The 11,105-nt window shown below is 50.0% G+C and overlaps 1 protein-coding gene across 6 annotated transcripts; it reads left to right on the top strand.

The window, feature by feature from the left end:
* The first annotated feature begins 241 nt into the window (after positions 1-241).
* Positions 242-9,779, top strand: Znf623 (zinc finger protein 623). 6 transcript variants are annotated; one of them, XM_058580828.1, is made up of 3 exons: positions 263-371; positions 6,046-6,193; positions 6,344-9,779. In XM_058580828.1, the coding sequence occupies exon 3, from the start codon at positions 6,417-6,419 to the stop codon at positions 7,914-7,916; it is 1,500 nt and encodes a 499-aa protein (XP_058436811.1). In that variant the 5' UTR covers positions 263-371; positions 6,046-6,193; positions 6,344-6,416; the 3' UTR covers positions 7,917-9,779. The 6 variants fall into 6 exon arrangements, with proteins under 6 accessions (XP_046304865.1, XP_058436811.1, XP_046304868.1 ...); XM_058580827.1 differs by lacking the exon at positions 263-371 and adding an exon at positions 611-5,853; XM_046448909.2 differs by lacking the exon at positions 6,046-6,193 and having other exon boundaries at positions 242-371.
* The last annotated feature ends 1,326 nt before the right edge of the window (positions 9,780-11,105 follow it).

Below are 11,105 nucleotides of genomic sequence, written 5' to 3'. Positions count from 1 at the left end.
CAACGTTTTCAGGGGGCGATGACCAAAGTCTGAGAGACCCCCACCACCCGGGATTTCCCGGAGGCCAGCCTCGCCGCGGGAGAGGTTCGCGGACCTGCCAGCCTCCCACCCGCCGGCCCGCGCTGCGCCGCGGCCCAGATCCCGACCCCCCCAACCCCGGCCCACTAGCCGGAAGTCCACACCACCGAGAGGGAGTCGGCTCCTGGAGCGCCTAGAGCGTTCCCGGAAGTCCTCAGGGCGGGATCTCGGATGACTTCCGGTGGCGGCTTGCGGGCCGTCGTGCGGGCTTTGTCGGCGGCTTGCGGGGTCGAGGGCTGGGCGGCCTGGCTACGGCGTCGGGCGCGCGCCGTCCTCTCGCCGCCGGGCGCCGGGTGAGTGGCGTGTTGCGGGCTCGCGGCCGGGCGGGGTCCGGCCCAGCCATGGCGGGCCGGTCTCCCGGGGCCGCGGCGGCGGCGGCGGCGCCCAAGCCGGCCGTCTTGTCCCCCCCGAGCTTCCTGCGTAATGCCAGGCGCGTTCCCCGCGCTCCGCGAGGCCCGCCGAGGTGCCACCCGGCCTCTAGGCCGCTCCGAGATGGGCTGCCCAGGCGTTTGCGGGTGCAGGTGCGAGCGTCGCTGCTTTGTGCCTCTGACCCTGTCTCCCTCCCTGCGGCCTCCGCTGGAGATGCATCGCCGGTACCTCTGTGCTGCTGGGGTTAGAGGCGGAGGTGGAAGCTTGGTCTGAGTCAGCTGCAAGAAACCCCACATGGGGACAGGTGGTTGGCTATGCTGTCTCCATTTTCCTGGAAACTTCCTTTTCTCTTAGAAGTCTGTGAGCCCCAGTGGTGTCTCTGCTGATGCCAGGCACGTTTTATCCTCTTTACACACTGGCTGCACCATGATCCAAGGGTCCTCAGGGCCCGAGTGTGTGCCTGCGGTTCCCCAGAGTATTAATGTCTTATGTCTACCTAGGATCTGAGAAATGAGTCTTCAGGCAATACCGTGCTCTCCCTGTTCACAGAGAGGAGGCCTTTTTTCCCTGTCATTCCGGTGACATTACATCACTTCTTTCACAGTTGTCATAACCAGGGCATTCATCTTATGGAAGGTGCTGGGAGGGATTTCACAAGTCATCACCTGTGCTGGCCTCTCCTGGAGTTCTGGGATGGATTGCTGCTTCTGGAACAGCCAGCAGGTGATAAGGAGAGAGGGCAGAGCTGGGAAATCAGTAGGACACTTATTAGCCCAGCTGAAGATGGAAGACCCCGAGCTCAGGGAAAGACACAGAACAGTGTGGTGTCATTGAAACAGTTCAGGAAGCTGTGGGTGCTGCTTGGGCTGGTGGACAGTGCTGGTGAAAGAACACTGGGTTTGTCGGGAAAGGGAGACTTTTTTTCTGTTTTCCTTGGGAGAACCCTGAGAGCAGCTGCTAGGAGCAGAAAACAGTGGCCTTACAGTGGAGAGGGAGAAGAGGAGCCAGAGGGAGCAGCTAGCAACTGGTTCTGCTTCTCTTTGAGCTTGAACAAGTCAGTTCCTTGAATCCCTTGGAAGGTTCTGCAGAGAACATGCAAAATAAGTGCACCTTGCCTGCCCACTGGCACACACTTGGGGCCTCCACTGCTGCAGCATGTGCACTGCCAGGGCCGAAGCTTAGCAAACCATCCTGCTCTTTTTCTGTGGGCCTCAAGCGGTAAATTACTGAGAACCAAAGCTGGAATGCCCCTTTACCAGTGCAGATGTGAAGGCTGAGCTTCTAGTGCCATAAGGAACACTCCAGTATACCCCAGAGTCACAGTCACTGCTGCTGATACACAGCATCACTGTGCATTTATACCATTCCTGTGATGCTTCTTCCAGTAGATTCCATGTTTTGTAACAGAAAAAGGTCATGTTGTTTCAGAAGCCTGGCATAGTTTTACTATTATTTATTTCACTCAAGTTTCTTTAAAGGAAAAAAGTATTGATTTAATTTTACTTATATTCACAGAAGAAAAAGGAGCTAAGTAGAAACTTAAAATTGTTGATTTTGAAATATATGTTTGTTTAAAGCAAGGTATATTCTATTTAAGAACTTCCTATGAAGTTAAAAAAAAATATATGAAAACCTATGTCAGGCACATGGTTTTAAACTGTGTTCTTGTAGACACACAGAAGATTGTTGCCAGATGTGTTGTCACTTTAAACTAGCAGTTAGGTCAGGTGTAATGGCAGCCTGCCTATAATTCCAGTGACTCAGAGGCAGGAGGATCATAAACTTGAGGCCAGACTCAGCACAGACCCTGTCTCAAAATTAAAAATAAATAAACAAAAAACTGGGCATGGTGGTATACACTGGATGTAATCCCAGTGGCTCTGGAGGCTGAGGCAGGAGGATTACGAGCCAGCCTCAGCAATGGTGAGGTTCTAAGCAATTTAGTAAGACCCTGTCTGTAAATAAAATACAAAATAGAGTTGGATAGGGCTGGGGATGTGGCTCAGTGGTCAAGTGTTCCTGTGTTCAATCCCCAGTACTGGAAAAAAAAAAAAAAAGCCTGGTGTGGTGGTGCAGGACTGTAATCTCAGTGGCTCAGGAGGCTGAGGCAAGAGGATCTCAAGTTCAGAACCAGCCTCAGCAAAAGCAAGGTGCCAAGCAACTCAAACTCAGTCAGACCCTGTCTCTAAATAAAATATAAAATAGGGCTGGGGATATGGCTCAGTGGTCAAGTGCCCCTGAGTTCAATCCCTGGTACCCCTCAAAATAAATAAATAAGTGAAAAGGGTTGGGGATGTAGCTCAGTGGTAGAGTCCCTGGGTTCAATCCCAAGTACACGGGGGGAAAAAAATCAATGTATTACTGATTAGAACAGCCAAGAAACCACATTCCTACTCCTAATTCATTCCCTCATTTTCCTGGTACTGGGGATTGAACTGAGGGATACTCTACCACTTAACTGCACCCACTGCCCCTTCTTATTTAATATTTTGAGACAGGGTTTTGCTAATTGATGAGGTCATAATACAAATCCTAGCTGATATCTCAGCAAAATATCTGTAAAAGTGACATCACACTTAGGAAAGAAAACAGTCTCCATGAGGAAATGGGTGTGGAGGCAGACAGACTGGGATTTAAGCCTTAGCTGCGCTTGTTGGCTTGGTACTTGGATTCTAGCCTTAGCTGCCCTTGTTGGCTTGGTACCTTGGATTCTAGCCTTAGCTGCCCTTGTTGGCTTGGTACCTTGGGTGACTTTTTTCTTATTCTGTTTCCTCTGTGAATAGTGGAGTAAATGGTGCCCTCTGAGGGTTGCATGAGGTGATGCCAGTCCAGTGCTCAGCACTGCGTGGCCAGAGCATGAGGGCACAATGCATAGAACCTTCCTTTCCTGGGTCCTGAAGCAGTTGAGGCACAAGAGTGAGGCACACAAAGCACAAAAAGTCACCTTACTAGTCAGTGACCAGGAGACTGAATGCCAGTTAGATCTGTTGCCAGACTTCCCTGTTTAAAACTCGTGGCATGGAGGAGCAGAGCAGAACACATGCCCTGGGAACCGCTGGCTCAGGAAGGGTGGAAGAGGTGGGCTGAAGGCCTGGTCGCTGTCCCAGTTCTGTTTTGCAGACTCGTCTACCTGCTTGGGGCAGAATGCTGGCTCTGACATAGTGGGGGTAGAAGAGCCCTGAAAGTTTTTGAGTAGGAGATTGACAGTGATTCGTGCTTTTAAAGACTCCTTCTGCTACTGTATAGAAGATAGAAAAGAAGAAATATGGAGTTAGGAGGTTGTTGCACTTGTGTGGTGAGAAGTGGTGATGGAGGATGGCATTTGACATTTGAGACACTGTCAGGTGCCTTCAGCAGTGTGAAGGCCTGGCCTGCAGGTCTGCTGATGGGTTGGACTTGGGATGTCAGTGGAAGAGCAGGGAGTCCGTATTGCAGTCTGGTCTGAACAGATGAAGTAATGTGGCCTCGCTACAGAACGGGCAGATTGGAAGAGCAACCTCTGTTCTGAAGTTTGACCCATTAGTTTGAGAAGCTGAGCGCATCCACGTGCAGGCATCAGGTTGGGAGCTGTCAGGTGCGGGAGCGGGGAGAGAGCCAGGCTGTAGGTAGAAGTGCGTGTCGTCTTCAATGGATGGGTCTGTCTCCTCAGAGGCTGTGCCCGCCCCTCACTTGAGTGGAGATGGAGAGGAGATCTGAGCACTGAGCTTAGTGTATGGGAGGGTTGCAGATCGTCAGAGGACACCAGGAGGGAGTTATGGTAAGAAAGGGATAGTCGGGAGAGGTTGTCCAAGAAGCCCATTGACAGGGTGACCTCCAGAGGGGCAAGTCAGTGGCTGGCAGGTATGGACAGGGATTGAGTTGCGTGAGCATCCATGGCTGGGCCCACTGAGCTGACATGGTGGGCTGCGAGGGTGAGAGTGCTGGAGTGAGTTCAGTGAGAAGAAAACATGGAGAAATGAGCACGGTGACCTGTGTTGCTGCAGGGGAGAGCGTGGGTGGAGCTGGAGGAGAATAGAGATAGGAAGTTGGGGGTATTTTTTGGTGGTTGTTTATGTGGTACTATGGATTGAACCCTTATGTGCGTTACCACTGAGCTACATCCCAGACTTTTTTACTTTTTATTTTGCAACAGGATCTCACTGAGTGGCCTGGGTTGGCCTCAAACTTGAGACCCTCTTTTCTCAACCTTCTAAGTGTCTGGGATTATAGCTGTGTACCACCATATCCCACCTGTTTTTATTCTTTTTTGGTATCGGGGATTGAACTCAGGAGCACTTACCGCTGAGCCATATCCCCAGCCCTTTTTAATATTTTTATTTAGAGACAGGTTCTCACTGAGTGGTTTAGTACCTCACAATTGCAGAGGCTGGCTTTGAACTCATGATCCTCCTGCCTCAGCCTCCTGAGCCACTGGGATTACAGGCGTGCACAACCGTGCCACCACAGCGTCTCACTGTGCTGCCCAGGCTGGTCCCAGACTCCTGGGATCAAGTGATCCTCCTGCTTCAGTCTTCCCAGTGGGTAGAAGTATAGGCACATGACAAAGGTTTTTAGGTGGGTGGAAACACTGTGTTGCTGTATCCTGGTGGGAATGGTGGGCTGGAGGGATCATGGGATTAGATTGCAGAGAGGAAGTGAATTATGACTGGGGGAACTCCAGTTGGGTCAAGGACAACTTCACAGAGCAAGAGGTAGGTGGGGGAAGTGGACATTCTGTCCCACTGCTCATCTTTTCTTATTGAAGAGGAGAAGCCAGGTTATCATCTAAAGGACAGAAGGGAGCGATGGACATGATTTTAGAGGAAGCACAAGGGAGTGTAGAGCATTCTGGCAGCTCTCGGTCCCCAGGCAGTACGAGGACACCCACAGGTCAGCAGGCAAGCTAAATGTGACCAGAGCCGGGTCCCACACCAGCTGGTAGGTGTGAAAGGGCAGGGGAATTGGGATTATATGAAGAGGCTGACTGTACAGGCATCCCTAGGTTCTGGAGATGCCCAAACGGGCGGATATACTTAGTTCCTGTGTGTAATATCGTATTTGCTGTAGCCTATGCATAACCTCCAAATACTTTAAATTACTTCATGTTATTTATACTTAACACATGCAAATAGTTATTCTATATTTTTTGAGGAAATAATGCAAGAAAAATGTCTGCATATGTTCCATACACAATTTTACATTTTGAATACGTGTGATATGAGGTTGGTTGGAGTGTGGATGCGAATCTCAGGATGAACGGGCAGCTGTGTGAAGTGATGAGAACGATCGGGCAGACCAGGGCAGGAAGCAGGAGCCGTTTCAAGCTGCCATGGATCTAGTGCTACAGACCTAGGTGGTAAAATCACAGAAAGTACAGGACTGGAAAATACTAGTCCTGACTGGACTCCTGGCTTCACATCACCGCAGGTGAGGACGCGGTAGCTGTTGCTAGTGTAGTGACTGTACGGGAGGGAGTGTCACGTGGCTGCAGTACCGTGAGCCTTGGGTCCTTACTGGGTGAGGACAGAAAGCCGCACGGGAAGGAAAGAGAGACAGTGAAGAGAAGGCCGGGTTGATACCTTTAATAGTTCAGGAATATACGTCTTGACTTTTGACTAGAGTTCCAGCCATATTCCTACCCTCTGCGACCCACCCAGAGCACACCAAGGGTCACCAGGGGTCCTCACCACAGAACCCCCTGTCCTGGAGTTGGACGTGTCAGAGGTGGACCTACAAAGAAGCCTTTCTACATGGAGGTGGCTGCTGGGTGAGATGAGCACACATAGTGGAGGAGGGTTTGGAGTGTGGGCAGAGGAAACTCTCCCTCTCCCACTTGCAGGGTCTGAGCTGAGGCTTGCACCTGCTTCAGCACCTTCCTGTTAACCAAGGGAAAGATGGTCTTTTTCTGTCGTTTCAGATTCTGCATAGGAGCTGGTAACAAGAAGGTTGACTTTGAAACTTGAATTCCTGAGGATGAAAATTCACATAAGATGATGTCAGACAAACTGACAGTGATGGAGCCCCCTGCCCCTGAATCTGGGGAAGTCCAGGAAGCCAGATTAGGGCAGCTATTGAGAAACCCAGAAGGACAGAGCCTAGAGAGTCCTCCCTCTCAGGAGGGGGACTTCAGGCAGGTGACAGTGACCCACTGGAAAATCCAAACAGGAGAGACAGCCCAGGTGTGCGTTAAGTCAGGAAGAGACACTGTTCTGAACTCAAACATTCTTATACTTCAGAGGGAGCTCATAGAAGGGGAGGCACATCCTTGCAATATTTGTGGCAAAAGCTTCCCTTTTAATTCAGACCTAATTAGACATCAAATTTCTCATACTGGGGAGAAGTCTTACACATGGGATCACTGTGGGAAAGGCTCTGGGCAGACCCCACAGCTCCCTGAGCATCAGAGGGTCCACACTGGAGACCGACTCTGTGTGTGCAATGTGTGTGGGAAAGACTTCATCCACTATGCAGACCTAATTGAGCATCAGCGAGTGCACGTGGGAGAAAAACCTTTCAAGTGTGCTCAGTGTGGGAAAGCCTTCTGTCACAGCTCCGACTTGCTCCGGCACCAGAGGGTTCACACCAGAGAGAGGCCCTTTGAGTGCAAAGAGTGTGGGAAAGGCTTCAGTCAGAGCTCCTTACTCATTCGCCATCAGAGAATACACACAGGAGAGAGGCCCTATGAGTGCAACGAGTGTGGGAAGTCCTTCATCAGGAGCTCGAGCCTCATTCGGCACTACCAGGTGCACACTGAAGTGAGGCAGTATGAGTGCAGAGACTGTGGGAAGGCCTTCCGCCATCGCTCGGACCTCGTTGAGCATCAGAGGATTCACACTGGAGAGAGGCCCTTTGAGTGCAGTGAGTGTGGGAAAGCCTTTATTCGGAGTTCAAAACTTATTCAGCACCAGAGAATTCATACTGGAGAACGGCCGTATGTGTGCAATGAGTGTGGGAAGCGTTTCAGCCAGACATCCAACTTCACTCAGCATCAGAGAATCCACACTGGGGAGAAACTCTATGAGTGTAACGAGTGTGGGAAGGCCTTCTTTCTGAGTTCATACCTTATCCGACACCAGAAAATCCACACTGGTGAGCGGGTATATGAATGTAAAGAGTGTGGGAAGGCTTTTCTGCAGAAAGCCCACCTCACAGAACATCAGAAGATCCACACTGGGGACAGACCTTTTGAATGCAAAGACTGTGGGAAAGCCTTCATCCAGAGCTCCAAGCTGCTGCTGCACCAGATTGTCCACACTGGAGAGAAGCCCTATGTGTGCAGCTTCTGTGGGAAGGGCTTCATCCAGAGGTCAAACTTCCTTCAGCACCAGAAGATGCATACGGAGGAGAAGCTCTACGAGTATAGTCAGCAGGGGAAGGGCTGTGCCCCGCCCCCAGACTTTGTGCACCAGGAGGGCCTTTCTCTGGATGAGGCCCCCATGCATTTGGCTAAGAGAGCCACAGTACAGGGGGATTGTGCAGATAGTGTATAGAAGATCACTCTGGCTCTGGGAGTGGTGTTTGGTAATGGGTGGACTTAGCATTCATGTGACTTGTGAGATTTGGATGTGTAGAGTTTCCTTGATCTAGACAGCCTGCTTTTGGAGTGGACTGCCACCAGGGCAGGAGAACTGAAGAACCTGGTGGCTGGCCCTGAGCTGGGGTGGGCTAGGGGTGGGAAGGTCGTCTCAAAAAAAGGTAGAGATTTTCCTCACAATCATAACCCACACTTGAGCTAAATCGTTTAAGTGTAGAGCTGAGGGTCTAATCCTGTTACTCAAGAGAGTGTTACCTATCAGAAAGACTAAAGAGGGAGACTCACAGAACCAAGCCCTGCCCCGTCCTAAGGTCTCTGCTCCTTGACCACTCAGCTTCTGGCCAGGCAGGTGAAACATGCTATTTCCCATGTTCTCCACGATGTTTCCGCCTCTTTTCTTTGAAGGGTCTGCCTTGCCCTGCTGATTCCTGATCACGGTGCGAGGCTCCTCGGGCGTCACGTTAAGCCGAGTTTCCCTGGTGCTTAGCCAGGCAGGCTCCATGCTTCTCTGGCTCAGTGCTCCCTCTGCTACTGTACTTTGATGTACCAGAATTATGAATTCTTTCCCCTCACACTCAGTTCCTTTATGTGTCCCCAGTGTCTGGCACATGGCAATAAAAAGCACCCCCAGATCTGGGTGTAATAGCCATTGACTTTTATTGCTACTTTTAATGTTAGCATATTCTTTGTTCATCTGGCACCAGTGTGATCTGTTGTGCTGGAGGTGTCTTCTCTTGTGTCCTAGCAGCTCCAAGATTAATTTGTCTTCTGTCATTTGTGACATTTGAAAAAAATATATTGAGGTCTAAAGAGAATAATCCTAGATAATGGAAAAACGAGTAAGGCACTATCCATCCCAAAGCCACTGAGTGCAGTGGGGAGGACAGATCTGGTGTATGACTGGTGTGTCGAAATAGAAGAGCGTTCTGGGTCCTGTAGGACCTTAGGTAAGAAGGAGACTGTTATTGTCACATGGATCTGGAAGGCTTCACAGAGGAGGGATATTTTAGCTGCTCCAGAGAGGGCAGTGGGTGCTTGTCAGCTAGAGGAGGAGAAATGACCTGGGGGAGGGAATCCCAGGGGACAGGCAGACAGGATTACCATGTGGTTGGGCTGTCAGAACCGGGAAGTTCAGTCCATGGTGAACAGCAGCTGGCTCTGAGGTGGTACAGAACAACTCTCGCCCATAAGGACACAGTTTGAGTTCTTAACACGTTCTAGTGGCCCTGGAAGCCTTGAAGGAGCGGGCCATTCTAAACAGACTGTACACAGAGTCCACGTCCTAGAAAATGCCATCACTTGATGTTGCAGACAGTCAAGAAAGGGGCATTACTGGCCACTTTAACCAGGACAAGGAAATCCCCACACCTGTGTAACCACCCCCACAATTAAAAAGACACCTTTTATCCAAAAGTTTCCACTTGCCCTCGCCAGCCAGCTCCATCCCAGCCCCAGTAACCACTGTGTCAGTGAAGGTTAGTGTTGCTTGTCCTAGAGCCCCACCTACATGAGTGCAGCCGGTGACGTGTGGAAACGGAAGTGTGTTCACTTCTGTTCCTAGTACATACTCTTGTCCCTTAGGCTCAACAGGTTGTGTTTTAGTGGTCCTCTTTGTCAAGTGGTGTTTCACTGCATGGAAAATTTGTCATTTGTTTATTTGTCCATCTATTGGAAATTTGAGTTTCCACTTTGGGCTCTTAACAATGAAATTGCTGGGAATGTAGCTCAGTGGTGGAGTGCTTGCCTAGCATGCTCAAGGTCTGGGGATCATCCCCAGTACCAGGGCAGGTGGAGGGAGAATAAAACTGCTATGAACATTTGTGTAAATGTATTTATTTGCACATGGGGTTTTCTTTTGGGTGAATACCTACAGCTTCTATTGGCAAGTTTTAAGATAATTGTTCATTCAGGCGCTGTAACAAAACACCCTGAGCTGGGAGGGCTTATGAACAATAGGAATTCATTTCTTGTGGCTCTGGAGGCTGGGAAGTACAAGGTCAAGTGCAGGCAGATTTGGTGAGGGTCCTCCTCCATAGATGGGTGTCCTGTAACCCCCACGGCAGGAAGAACAAGGAGTTTTCTCTGGCCTTTCACAGTTCATTTGGGAAGACTGCCCTGAACATCTGATAATCTCAAAGGCCTCACCTCCTCATACCACCACTTGGGGGGTTGGGATTTCAACATAAATATGGGGTGTACGTAAACAGTCCATTGCCATGAAAGTATTTTTGGTGGGAAATCCCAACAGTCTCCTGGTGGCCCGTCTTCTCTTCCTGCCAACACGGGGTGCTGTCACCATCTCGCCTGGGGTTGGGGTTGATTTGCCTGCTGAACGGTGCCCAGTGCCTGTCTGCATCATCTTTTGTGATGTGTCTGTCCGTGTTTTTTGCTCATTTTTAAGGTGGGTTGTCTTTCTTGCTTTTTGTGCTAGGGATTGAACTCGGAGCTCCAGCCCTGAGTGGCGCCAGGCCTTTCTATATTTTGTTTTGAGACAGGGTCTCCCTACGTTGCTGAGGCTGGCCTTGAACTTGTGCTCCTCCTACCTCAAACTCCTAAGTAGCTGGGATTACAGGTGTCCTCCACTATACTTGGACAGATTTTTAAAAACCTTTTTTTTATTAAACCTAATTTATTGGAGTCTTCTATTTATGTATTTATATGCAGTGCTGAGAAGCAAACCCAGTGTCTCACACATGCCAGGCCAGCGCTCCACCACTGAGCTGTGAGCCCAGCCCTATCAGAATCTTTTCTAGCTAATTAATGATTTTTAAGTTTTAAGAAATATTTGCTGCTGGGTGTAGTGACCCACACCTGTAATCCCAGTAACTCTGGAGCTGAGGCAGGAGAATCTCAAATTCAAGGCCAGCCTCGGCAATTTAGTGAAATCCTGTTTAAAAAAAAAAAAAAGGCTGGGGTATAGCTCAGTAATACAGCACCCCAGGTTTCATTTCTAGGCTGAAAAACAAATAAAAAATGTTTGCCTGCTTAAGGCCATTGCTGTTTTCTTATGTGGCTGAGTGTGGAACTTTGACCATTTGGGCTTTTGCAGTTAGGTCCACGACCCTCCTGGAGCTCATTTCCATTCTCAGTGTGTGCTCAGGCTCTCAGCCACGTGGGCAGCTGCTGTGTCTGCACTGTGTGTTGG

The sequence above is a fragment of the Marmota monax genome, unplaced genomic scaffold (assembly GCF_021218885.2).
Source record: "Marmota monax isolate L192 unplaced genomic scaffold, Marmota_monax_Labrador192_F-V1.1 WCK01_AAM20220418_F8-fsc00073, whole genome shotgun sequence".
NCBI classification, from domain to species: domain Eukaryota; kingdom Metazoa; phylum Chordata; class Mammalia; order Rodentia; family Sciuridae; genus Marmota; species Marmota monax.
This window is presented reverse-complemented; position numbering and strand designations above follow the sequence as displayed.

Excerpts from the sequence above, each read along its gene's own strand:
- Znf623 (XM_046448909.2), top strand. The coding sequence starts at position 6,417 with ATGATGTCAGACAAACTGACAGTGATGGAGCCCCCTGCCCCTGAATCT.